A 12779-nucleotide genomic window follows, 5' to 3' on the forward strand; every position below is an offset into this window, starting at 1 on the left:
TGGGCCAGGTCACCCCATGGGCTTCCCTTCTGGGATTAGGACTACCTCAAGGCCAGAGGTCTCAAACTGGTGACCCTGGGGCTGGATGTGGCCAATAGACATGTCTTGTTTGGTCAGATTTTTTGGTTATTTGTCTTGTGATTAAATTTGAGAGTCTCTGGATGGGGCTTGCCCCTCCTGTGACATCCCAGACGTTTTTGGTCACTGACTTAGCTGCCTGGCTCCCTGGTATGTTTGAGTTTGCTTTCTGCAGTTGTTTGGAGCTTTTCTTTTTTGTCCTTCTAGGACTGATTGTGGCTGTGACAACCTTGGGTCTGGTGATCATAGGGCTGGTGAAATGTGTCATTATGACCCAGAAAAAAAGTAAGTTTTCATTCCTTTTTCTTTCATGTATTCATTCTTTCATCCATTCATCCGTTTCTTCAGGACACATTCATTCATTCATTCATTCTTCCATTTGTTCAGGACAGATTCATAATTCATTCATTCAAACATTTGTTCAGGACACATTCATTCATTCATTCATTCATTCATTCATCTGCTTGTTTAGGAAGCTTTTCTGGGGTGCCTCCGGTCAGTCCAGTGCTGGGCATAGCTTTGTGGGTCAGACAGCTGGATAGGGCAGCCCCTGTTCTGTAGGAGCTCAGAGCCTGGGGTAGAAGGCAGTGCCACTAACTTACCTACTAAAGAGGCAAGATGCGGGGCACCCGGGTGGCTCAGTCGGTTTGGCGTCTGACTTTGGCTCGGGTCATGATCTCATGGTTCGTGAGTTCGAGCCCTTCATCAGGCCCTGTGCTGACAGTGCAGAGCCCGTCTCTGGATCCTCTGTCTCCCTCTCTCTCTGCCCCTCCCCGGCTTGTGTTCTCCCTCCCTCCCTCTCTCTCAAAAATAAACTTTAAAAAAAAAAACAAAACCTTTAAAGAAGGCAAGATGCCACAGAGCTGTCCAAGGGGGTGGGAGTCTAGGATTGTGTCTGGAAATCCCGGGGGAGTCAGGCCTTCTGGAGCAGGTGGCATCTGAGCTGAGTCAGATTTCCACGGGCAGACGTGTGCAGGAAAGAAAAGGCACGCTGAGGAGAAGGCACGGTGTGAGCACATAGGGGGACGCCAGAGAATGGTTGAGCGTGGCGGAGGGGGTGGGACACGGTCGGGCCGTCTGGGGAGTTGGGGAGGGCAACTGTGCGCAGCCCCCAGGGCCGGGCCTGCTCTGGCTGGTTCCGCTTGGGCCCCATGCTGCCCTCCTAGTTAGAGCAGGTGTGGCCTGAGGAAGCCATGCTCCCTGATTTGTCGCCTCTCTCTTCTTTGCAGAGAAGCCCTTCTGTCTACAAGGAGAAGCCAAAGTGGTGAGTACCCCCTCTGCCCTCCCCCTCCTCCTCCTCGCCAGTCTCCTTACTGGTGGGCCATGTCGTGCCCACGGGCACTGGTGCATTCTGGAGGTTGGTCTGTCCGGTGTCTGGGCGTGCGCAGCCCTGGGAGGCCGAGGAAGGGCCAGCCGGTGTCTGTCCCTGGGGGTTAGGCAGCCCTCCGTGGGCTCAAAGAGGCTGCGAGTGTGAAGGACACCGTCAGAGCACAGGGCGCTGGCGGTGTCAGCGGCAGGCACGTGGTCACGGACGCATAGTGTGACGGCGGGCAGATGTGAAATGGCGCATGACTCCGTGTCCTCGCCGTCAGAAGGAAACAATGTCTGCTCAGCCCAGCCTGCAGGGCAGTGCCATTCGCTCAGTGGCAACAGTTGGCGGGCTGTCCGTGACCTTCACAGAGCGCTTCCCCGTGGAGCCGCGCTGGGGTACCCTGGTTTTCCAAAGAGGGCCTGGCGTCGTCTCTGGGGTTGAGGTAGAGGCGGGAGTTTGGGTCCCAGACCCTGGGCCCTGCTCTCCACTTCGATCAAAGCAGCTCACCTTTGATCCTTTTTAAAAAAAAATTTTTTTCATGTGTATTTATTTTTGACACAGAGACAGAGTGTGAGTGGGGGAGGGGCAGAGAGAGAGACAGAGAGAGAGACAGAGACAGAGACAGAGAATCAGAAGCAGGCTCCAGGCTCTGAGCCATCAGCGCACAGCCCCACGTGGGGCTCAAACTCACGGACTGTGAGATCATGATCTGAGCCGAAGTCAGATGCTTAGCTGACTGAGCCACCCAGGTGCCCTGATTCTTTCTTTCTTTCTTTCTTTCTTTCTTTCTTTCTTTCTTTCTTTCTTTCTTTCTTCCTATCTTTCTTTTTCTTCCTTCCTTTCTTTTTCTTTCTTTCTTTCTCTTCCTTCCTTTTTTTCTTTCTCTTTCTTCCTTCCTTCCTTCCTTTTTCTTTCTTTCTTTCTTTCTTTCTTTCTTTCTTTCTTTCTTTCTTTCTCTTCCTTCCTTCCTTCCTTCCTTCCTTCCTTTCTTTCTTTTTTTTATAAATTAGGGTGCGTGAGGGACTTTTGTTAGAGACAGACCACTGACACAGTAGTTCATCAGTTTCTTATCAGGAAGGCCTTTGCCTGAAAGTGACCGAAAACTTAAGGATGACTTAAAGCAAAGGGGCTTTTCTTGCAACCCAGAGTTCGGGGGGCTGACAGCTGCTGGAACAGTTGGGTTGCATCCTGTGAGGTCGGCAGGACCCTAGGCTCAGCCACCTTCAGCCTGTTGGCCTTTGTTCTCTTGCTTGTGGCCTTATATCATAAGACAGTGGGCCCCACTTTGCATGTGGCCTCCAGGTTTGAGGCAGGAAAAAGACAGGAAAGAGAGTGGCCAGGCCATTGATGGTGCCTTTTATCAGGAAATCAGACGCTCATAGCCCTGAGTGGGCTTTTCCTTCCCTCTCATTGGCCAGAGTGGTGTCGTGGGGACCACCCTTAGTTGCAAGGGGGGGCTAGAAAAGGGGCGCTTTGCTTTCCCAGCCTCTGTGGTGGAGGAGGGGAGGGACAGGACTTGGAAATGGGTGCGGGGTGAGCTAGGACACAGTGTTTGCTGCAACCCCGTGCCTGGTAGGCAGGGCAGAATTTTTACCCACTTTACAGATGGGGAAACAGAGTCTGAGGCACTCCCTCCACGTCCCCTGTCCTGCTGGGGCAAGGTTTCTTGACTTCAGCAATTTTGATACCTGGGGCCAGATCATTGTTTGTCACGGGGAGGGGGGGCTGTCCCCTGCATTGGAGGCTGTTTGGCAAGATCACCGGCCCCCCCCACCAGATGCCGGGAGCACCGTTTCTCAGGACCAGCAACCGGAAATGCCTCCAGATACTGCAAAATGTCCCCTGGAGGAAGGACAGACTTGCCCCTGATGGAGAACTGCTGTGCGAGGGAAGAAACTCAGCCCTTGGTGGCCCAGTGCCCAGGGTTTACACAGGGAGTTGGACTTGGTAGGGACTAGAGACTGATCTCCCCTCGGGCAAGAGAAGAGGTGCAGAGAGGGAAAGCGGCTTGTCCCAGGCCATACAGCAGTGTATCTCTGGACCCCTGGCCCAGTGCTCTTGGACCTGCCCTGCAGTATTTCAGCAGATGCACGTTCTGGTTTGGAGGTTCAAACCGTTTCTCCTTCCTGCAGCGTGCAAGTGCCACTCCTTCCTTTTTCTCTGGCTTCAGTTCAGCGATGCTGACAGCTGCTGCCGGGTGGCACTGAGAGCCAACACACCCAGCAGCCTCACTACCACATTCTGTCTCCCCACCCAGGCTTTCCCAATACTCAGTGCGCTGAGGGTGTCTCGGGTGTGGCCCCAGCGGCCTCTAACTTCCCCTTTCCGTTCACGGAGTTTCGTGTTCACTGAGTGTAGCTTAATTATCTGCAGAGTGCGGTTGAGTATCGCGCCCAGTGGTGTGCTGGTAATCGGCTCTCTGGGCAGGAAAAAAACCAAAAAAACCCAAAAACCCGAGCTCGAATTTGTGGTGTTTGCTCCCACCATGGCCGGTCTCAAGCTGCCAGGAGCTTGCTGAGCGTGCAGCTGGGAGGAAGCGTGTGAGCCCGCCGCTCCTGAGCCCCATGCCAGGCCTTTTGCCTGTCCCCTGCCACCGAACCCTCACGCACCCCTGTGAGGCAAGCACTAGAACCAGTTCCATTGTGCAGATGAGGACCCTGAGACCGAGCGAGGGTCAGCTACCCATGTTAAGCTTAGACCACTAGGCAAGGGGCATAGCCCGGGTTCGAGACCCAGTCTGAATCTGCAGGCTTTGCCCTTATCCCCCAGGAGGGCCTGAGCTCACGGGGTGGGTGTCTTCCTAGCGGCCCTCCAGTGCCCAGGCTCCCGCCCCTGCCCCTGTCATGCTTAGCCTGTGCCCACTCAGCTGGTGGGCAGAAGCCCCTGCTGAGAGGCCACCGGGTCATGCTCCAGACCTGGGCCGCTGGGGCTGGGAGGGGGGAGACCCAGCGCCTCCCACCCCTCCTGCTGCGGAAGTGACTCCAACGCATGGCCGGACGGTGGCCTCCCTTTGTTTGGACAAGGCCAGCATACCCACGTATGTGAGCTCACCCACAGTCAGTCACTCCCACGGACACACTTACACGTGGGCTCATGTTTAACAACGAGAGTGAGCACCTGGGAGGTGCCGAGCGTGTGTGCTTGTGCATTGCTTCGTCTCACAGCCGTGCTGACACCCAGACAGCATGATTATTGCCCCGGTTTTTATTGGGAAATAAAATTTGGGCTCAGAGAAGTTAAGTGACTTTCCCTAGGTCACACAGCTAATAAGAGTGGCCAGAGACACAAGCCTGTCTTCACCACCCCCAGCACGTGCCCTCACACGTGCTCCTACACACACAGACAAGTGTGTGTGATGTTTTACCTCCTCCCCCCCCCACACCTGTGCATACAGAGGTGTGAGCCTCGTGAGCACACACACACACACACACACACACACACACACACAGGCAGACGTGGAAGGACCTGGCTGGGGCTCTGCCAGAGTCTCTGCCTCTGGCCATGTTGGGGGCTGGGCGTGCTGGGGGCTAGCGGGCTGGAATCCTGGTTTTTGAGTGAGCTTCCTCCATACTCCCCCTCACTGGGGCCCCAGCCCAAGGAACAGGACTCAAGGATGCATCTGCCCCACTCAGAGCCTGCCTGAACTTTGCAACTTGTGGCTTTGGGAGAAGGAGGCAGATCGTGACCTTTGGGGGTTCCTGCTCTGCCCAGCCCCAGCCACAAGTAGAGCAGCAGGAGACTGGCTCCCAAAAGCCCCTTCTTTGGGGTTTTAAGGAATGACATTTGGGTGCCCCTCTTGTCCCTCCTTCCCCTGCCTGTCCAAGCGCAGAGCAAGGGTAGGAGTGCAGTCCAGTAGCCTCGATCAGACCACCTGGGCAAAGGTTCAGCCTGAACTTGAGATGCCCTCCATCCCTCCAAAGCCTGGGGCCGTGAACCAGGGAGGCAGGACGCAGTGGGAAGCCAGCATCTCTGCTACACGGATCTGGGCTCATTCCGCCTCCACCACAGACCAGACCGGCTGTGATGCTGAGCCAGGGACTCACCCTCTCTAGGACTCTGTGGCCTCAAGGGACAGCTTGCAAAGAAGATCCTTCCACCCTGATGACAGAAGCAGGCTCAGCTGTGGGAGTAGCCTTGGTGGGCGGGGCAGGGGCTGGGTGGCCGTAGTGATTGGCCAGAGAGTGGACTGCTCAGAGAGCGCTTGGGATTGGAGGCCAAGGGGTGTCAGCCTTTCCTGGGGAGTGGGACCCGACATGCCTCCACCCCTATGGCAAAGGCCTTCCCTCTTACCTTACTAGGCCATGTCCCACCAGCCCTTCCCTTGCTTTGGTCCTCATTCCCCCCGGGACCCTCTCATCCTGCACTGGTCCAGGGGCCAAGGGCAGCAAGTGAGAACGTGGCCCCTTCTGTCTCCTTTCTTCCTGGGATCTAGCAATCACCCGGGACCCCGAGGCAAAGGCTTGGGTGCCTATTCAGCTGGTGCGGGCAGGCGACAGGCTCTGAGTGGAGTTTCTGGGTGCTCCCCAAGCAGGAATACGTGGAAACTGGTACCTTGTCTTGGGCCTCCAGACCTTGAAAACCCAGACACTCGGGAAAGCTGTCAAGGGTTTTAGCCCACCTTACCATGTCCTAATTGTGTGACCTCAGGCAAATAACTCAACCTGTCTGGTTCTCAGTTGCTACATCTGCGAACACTGGGCTGTTAGAAGTATCAATATAGTGTTTTAGAAGGACTTCGGCTCAGTGCTTGGCATTGAATGGCAGATATCAGCTAATACCTTATTATTATTGTCGGTGTTCGTTATGTTCTTCTGTGGGGAAAAGATGTTAGGAGTTAGTCACAGAGCAGGCTTGGGGAATAGAATCTGGAAAGGGTTCCTGACCCAGCGTGGCCCAGGGCTCTAAATAAAAGGGCTGTCTACTCTGGAATGATGGATTGAATACAAGGGCCAGTGAACGTTTTCCGTGAAGGGCCAGACAGTAAATATTTTAGGCTTTTTGGTCGTATGGTCTCTGTTACAGCTACTGAAACCTGGCGTGGTAGCAAGGAAGCCACCACAGATTTGTACATCAACCAACGAGAGTGGCCGTATCGCGATACAGTTGCATTTATGGGCGCTAGAACGTAAAGGGCACGTAATTTTGCGTGTCACAAAATATCATTCTTTGACCACTTTTTTCAATCATTTAAAAAATGTAAAAACCCTTCTTGGCTCACAGGCTGTGATTTGACTCATGGTACTAGTTTACCCCCACCCCACCCCCGCCCCCCGCCTGATTTAACAAACCCTTGTGTGGAGCTTTACGGTGTAACAGGCCCTGTCCTGAGCACCTTACAAATATCCAGCCATTGAATCTTCGTGACAGCCCTGGGAGGTCGGCTTATAACTCCCCCTTGATATATGAAAGAAAGGAGGCACAGAGAGGTTAAGTAACTCGTCCAAGGGCACACAGCTAATAAGTGGTGGAGTCATGATTTTGTACCCACGTGGGTGTGGTTCCGTGCTCTTGGCCGCCAGGCTGGACCACATCGCCCTGTGCTGCTGGGCTGACCTTGGGAAAGCCACTCTCCTCTGGGCCTCTGTTTCCTTATGCGAAACGAGGATGGAAATCTTGCCCCACCTCCAGGACCGTTTGGTGAGTAGTCCCACCCTCTTAGGGCTCCCGCTCCGAAGGAGCCGCCAAATGCTAATCACAGAAATCCCGCAGAATCCCGCATCCCGAAAGCGAAAGCGCCGTGTGTGGAAAGCAGGTGCAGGTGTGGGCAGAAACGCTGTGTCAACTGGGAGGGTGCTGAGGCCACGGCGGTGCAGAGGGTGCGCGGGTGTGAGAAGGGAGAGGAAGACGGGCCGGCTGATGGGCTGACTGCTCTCGCTCCTCTCCTGCCTGTCCAGCCTCACCTGCCTGCTGACAAGGCCCGAAGTGCCCCCGGCCCCGAGCAGCAGCACCTGCTGACCACAGCGCCCAGCTCCAGCAGCAGCTCCCTGGAGAGCTCAGGCAGCACCGCAGACGGGAGGGCGCCCACCGGGACCCGGCTGCCCGCACCAGGCACGGAGAAGGCCGCCGGGTCTGGGGAGGCCTGGGCCAGCTCCAGCAACTCAGGTAGGATGGGGGAGCCCATCTGGCTTCACCCCCCGCGTCGTGGCTCTTCCTGGTTTCTGGCTTAGCCGGCCCCTCCTGGGCCTCCCCCGTAGGGCAAGGCCTGAGCTCCTAGCAGGGCATTGGAATGACAGTGTGACTAGCCTGGGCTCGCCCCCCCCCCCCCCCCAGCCTCTTCTCCCCGTCAGATGCAGCACGGGGCCACAAACCTCTCTCGTTTCTCTGAACCTGCCAAATCTCTCCCACCTCTGCCCACGTGAGTTCTACCGGGAGCACCCTCCCTTCTAGACAATCCCAGCTTATTCTTCGAGTCCCCGATAGCCAGGAAGGGAGTTTCCCTGCCTGGTATTATAATACATAAATATGTAACATAATATTATATATTGATACCATATTTTCACACAATTATTACATATTGTATAATGCTTATCGCATAGTATATATTATTAGATAACATGTAGTATTATAGTGTTATATTCAGACTTATTATATTTTATAGATGGGGAAACTGAGGCCCAGAGAGGTTGAAGAGCTTGTTCAGGGCCACACAGCTAGTATACGGAAGAGCCAGGAATACCCCCTGGGCTTCCAGGCTCCAGAGCCCTGGGGTGGAACTCTGGATGAATAAATGGTGTCTTTAGGGCTCCACTCAACTGTGGGCCATTGCCCAGTCCTTTGGACCCGAAGAGTCAGGATTGTGGGGACGTCGTGGGTGCTGGAGAAGCCCAGGCCCCATTTACACAGGATACATTTTGCCCTGGACCCGGTCTGTGACAGGGGTCCAGAAAGCCTGGGGCTTCCTTGGTGTATTTTGTAGCGACAGGCAAAGCCCACTGGCCTGCGTCTGTCCTTCTCGCCCTGGCTGGCAGGAGGTCAAGGAATGACAGTGCGCTCGGGTCCTTCCCGGATGCCCTCCTGACCGCTCCGGTGCCGTGAGGATCCGAACAGGCTCCTTAACCCTGCCTCAGTTTCCTCATCCGGAGATGAGCCCAGCATCCCCTTGGCAGGGCTGCAACATCTCTTCCTAGCTGATTGTGGGACAGCTCCCTCCATCAGGACCGCTCCTGCCCCGGCTGCCCCCTGCACGGAGGCGCCCCCACCGCCGTGTTCCCCTCACCAGTGCGATGTCTCGTCAGCGCCCCCACCCAGCCCGAGAGCTCGCCAAGGAAGAGACGTAGCCCGTGGTCCTAAACTTTTGTTGAATGAGGGAACGGAACTCCAAATACAAACCCCTGGTCTTTGTCCAACTCTTGGTTTCATCTTTCTGATTGCCCTCTCCTGCAGTTATCCTGGCCCCTTGACCATGTCTGCCTACCCCTTCCTTCCTCCTCCTCCTCCTCCTCCTCCTCCTCCTCCTCCTTCTCTTCCTCCTCCTTTTTAATGTTTATTTATTTATTTTTGGGGGGCGGGGCAGAGAGAGAGGGAGTCTGCCCACCCCTCCTACACCCTGCCACTTCTCTGTTCCCTACCCGACTCTCTGGTGTCACCCGCACCCTCCCCTTCTCTCCTCCCACCCAGTCACCTCTCTCTCCTGTGGAACGTGTGGCTGTGCCCCCTTGTAGTCCCCCATCCACCCCTGCAATGTCTCATTCACCATGTGCAAAGGCCACGGTGACTGGGTGACATTTGGGTGCTATGGAGGCTCAGGGTGGAAATTTCCTTGAGGCCCCATGAGTTCAGCCCTCCCTCCCCTGGCCTGTCTGGGGCTGTTCTGAACACAGCAGCTCACTGGCCCCATCCTCCTTCCAGGCTTCCCTGGAGTTGGAAGCGAATGTCCGTCCGGCCCTCCCCACGCACCCCAGACAGCACACGTGTTTGGGGACTTGGCAGGTCTCTGCAGGAAAAACGGGGACAGCTCTCACTCTTGGAGGGGTTATCCCGTGTCCCCTCTCAGCTTATCCAGCATTCAGTCCCTCACCAGCTAGCTGGGAAACTCAGATGCCCCCAGGGCTGGGCAGGCAGGTGGGCCGGAAAGTAGGCAGATATCCTGGCCTCAGTGGTGAGGACGAACCACCCCTACCGCATTCTGGAATCCCAGATTTAGGAAGTCACAGAGGCAGGCCTACACGGAGGAGAAAGATTTGGGGGCAAAAGAAACTATCAGGCTTAGTGTTTCCTCTCCACAAAGGAGCAATTTCCAAACCCTTTGATGTTTTTTTCATGTTACACAGATAAGGGGCCAATGACAGAAGGCTGTCGCCTTTCCAGAGTTGGTTTGGTCAGGACTGTGGAGGCTTCCCGCACTTATGGGAAAGTAACTCACCCTGGTCGCTTGATCACTGTTCTGTCCCGTGTACTTCCTGCCCCTGCTCACCTCTCTGAATCTCTGTGGGGGCATGTTTTGTTCCTGGAGCACCTTCCCCTGCTTTGTGAACTGGCTCCTCCCACCTACAGGGTGAGTTGGGCTGGGAATTACTTGGCAGATGAGGACACTGGAAATGCAGGCAATGAAGGTTGAGTTGCCCAAGATCACATGGCGGAGCTGGGCTAGAACCGTGGCCTCTAGGCTCTTCGCCCGGTGCTCTTGACCCTCTTGTCTTAATCTGTCTCTTGGGCAGGGGACAGACTGCGAAGACATCCCCCTGCAGACCCCTGACTCGCTGCCCTCCCCCATCTTGTGTTCAACAGAGCCTTCCTCTGGCAGCCACGGGACCCAGGTCAACGTCACATGCATCGTGAATGTGTGCAGCGCCTCCGACCATGGCTCTCAGTGCGCCTCCCAGGCCAGCTACACGATGGGGGACGTGGATGCCAGCTCCTCCGGCTCCCCAAATGACGAGCAGGTCCCCTTCTCCAAGGAAGAATGCCCTTTTCAGTCTCAGCCAGGGGCCCCGGAGACTCTGCTGGAGAACCCAGAGGAGAAGCCCCTGCCCCTTGGTGTGCCTGATGCTGGGATGAAGTCCAGTTAGCCAGACTGGCTGGCATGAGTTGTGTCACGGCCGAGGTGGCTGTTCCCTGGTCCTTCTGGGCCCCCACCCCCCAGGACTCTGGCTCTTTCTGGGCCAAATTCCTTTAGTGGCCTTCGTAGCCTCAGCCTTCCTCTCACCTGCTGGCAGAAGGGTGAGGCAGGGAGAATCGTGGAAAACCCGTCCTGCACGGTGTGCTTCCTTCTAGAAGGCTGGCTGACATGCACGTGCTGGGCAGCCTGGGGCCGGCGCCTGCCTCTCTGAGAGCTGTCCTCCAGCTGGCCCTGTGAATTGGGCTTCTGGAGCCCTTATTTTGTTTTTTATCCTTGGATGCTTCCCAGCTCTGGCTTCCTGGGAGGCCCCAGCATCCCGGGGAAGAGGGACTCTGTGTGAGTCATCCACGGAGAAGGGGCAGTGCTTTAGCCGGAAATGCTGAGACTACAGGGTGCTCCCAGCGGGGGCGGGGAGGGGGATGTCATCGATCAGATGGTTCTATTCAGGAGGGGGCGGCCACCCCTGATGGGGACAGGGGTCCCCCAGTTACCTTGCACCACCTCCAAATCTATTCCTGCCAGCTTCACCTCTTGAACAATGGTGTGAAAATGGTGTGAAAATGGGCCCCTGGGGGCCCAGCCCAGCAACCTGCGCGAGTATTGTAGCTTGGACAAGATGGCAGACCTCTTAGCGAAACATGGGGCGATTAAAAAACAAAACAAAAACCCACCACGCATGCAGACAAGCCAACAAAACGACAGAGCCGAACTCGAGAGTTTGCCGTTCTCTGCTTTTGACCTTCCCTCCCGATTTACCTATAGCTCCGGTGCAAGGCCACACCTCCTATCAGGGAATTTCAGGAACCGGAGATGACTGAGGCTCCCCGCAGCCATCTCTCTCCTCCTACCTCAGCCTGGACCTTCCTCTGCCTCCCTGGGAGGTACTTTTCCTCCCCTTACCCCCTTCACTGTTCCTGGAGTCCCAGGCCCCAGGGAAACCCACAGGGCCACTTGGGTATTGTGCCTGCCATGATCACAAGTGGATGTGAGATGCCGAGAGCCAGTTTTGTGTGTGTATGTGTCTGTCTGTCTGTCTGTGTCATGTGCTGTTGGTCTGTGTAACCATGTTGTTGGGTTGAATGTCCTGCCTGAAGCAGCTCAAACCAACAATTTTGTCAAAGGATTCTTTTCCATTAAAAAGTCAGTCCGCTTCCCCCAGACACATGCCCCAGAGCCCCGCAGAGCGTGGACATGTGTGGCCTTGACTGGATTCTGGAAGGAAGACGGGACTCCTGGAGAAGCCAGCTGGGGCCCAGGGACTTGGATCCCTTGTTGAAAAATTCCACTGGACTTGAACTTGGCAGCTGAACTTTTGGAAGGTAGGAGAGTCCAGTCATTACCATCAAGAGAAAGTAACAGCTTCCCAGAAAATCCGGATTCCCCTGGAGTCAGGATATTCTACTGCCTGGACTGGCCAGGGTCTCTGCCCACATTGGACGCCGTGCGGCAATGGAGCGTGTCTGCCCCCTGGTGGACCATCCTGGGAGGGCCTCAGGCCTCACTGCCATTTCCTGGGGAAGCTCTGAATTGGAAGGAGACCTCTCTGCATGTGACCTCAGTTCCCAGGCTTGTGTGGATCCCAAGACAAGAGTTTGCACCGTATACCGGACAGCGTTCCTGCTTGGAAATAAACCTTTTGTTTGTTACGCATTGACTCCTGGCTCTGGCTTCGGGTCTGAGCTGGGGTTTGTCCGTGCTCCTACCTGCCCGCCACCAGCGCCTAGGGGGAGTCATTGCCTTGGCCACTGCGCCGACAGGACCTGAGAAGCACCCCCGGAAGCCTAGCTGTCCTTGCTGAGAGCCTGGCCGCTCTCTCAGGCTCCGAATCACTCAACTGGCCTCTGAATATGCCCTCATCACATGCCCTGTCGCCTCGGTGTCCTTAGCCTGCTCTTGGGGTTAACTGGGGTCGCTGCAGATCTTCTTGTCCACATGCAGCCCCCCTGCTCACTTAAGGGAGTAAGGCTCTGGCCTCCAGGAGGCCCCAGTGTGGTGACATCTATGAGGTCCGCCACGGGGTGCTCAGATGAGCTTGGGGACAGGGGAGGTGCAGCTCAGAGAACCGCCACAGGAAGGTTCTGGAGGTGACCTTTGATCTGTTTCTGAGCTGTGAGCCGTTTTCCGGAACAAAGGGTGGGGAGGAGGTTGCAGGCACATGGAAAGGCCAGGAGGGGAGGGAGACCCAGGCCCTTGAATTCCTTAATCCGACCTCTAGATCACTCACCCTTTTTCCTGGGCCACTATCACTCCCCCAGCACTACCCTCTTCTTTCTTGGTGATTTCCTGGGACTCCTCTCCTCCCACAGGCCCGCCCTCGACCCTATCCCTACC

The 12779-nt window shown here is 55.8% G+C and overlaps 1 protein-coding gene across 1 annotated transcript in view; it reads left to right on the plus strand.

The window, feature by feature from the left end:
• Positions 1-12102, plus strand: part of TNFRSF1B (TNF receptor superfamily member 1B) — a 32587-nt gene extending 20485 nt beyond the window's left edge. The window contains exons 7-10 of the mRNA XM_043573782.1: positions 286-363; positions 1308-1342; positions 7285-7492; positions 10118-12102. Coding sequence (XP_043429717.1) covers positions 286-363; positions 1308-1342; positions 7285-7492; positions 10118-10398 — 602 coding nt within the window. The 3' untranslated portion in view covers positions 10399-12102. The remainder of the gene's footprint in view (positions 1-285; positions 364-1307; positions 1343-7284; positions 7493-10117) is intronic.
• The last annotated feature ends 677 nt before the right edge of the window (positions 12103-12779 follow it).

Source organism: Prionailurus bengalensis, chromosome C1, assembly GCF_016509475.1.
Source record: "Prionailurus bengalensis isolate Pbe53 chromosome C1, Fcat_Pben_1.1_paternal_pri, whole genome shotgun sequence".
NCBI classification, from domain to species: Eukaryota; Metazoa; Chordata; class Mammalia; order Carnivora; family Felidae; genus Prionailurus; species Prionailurus bengalensis.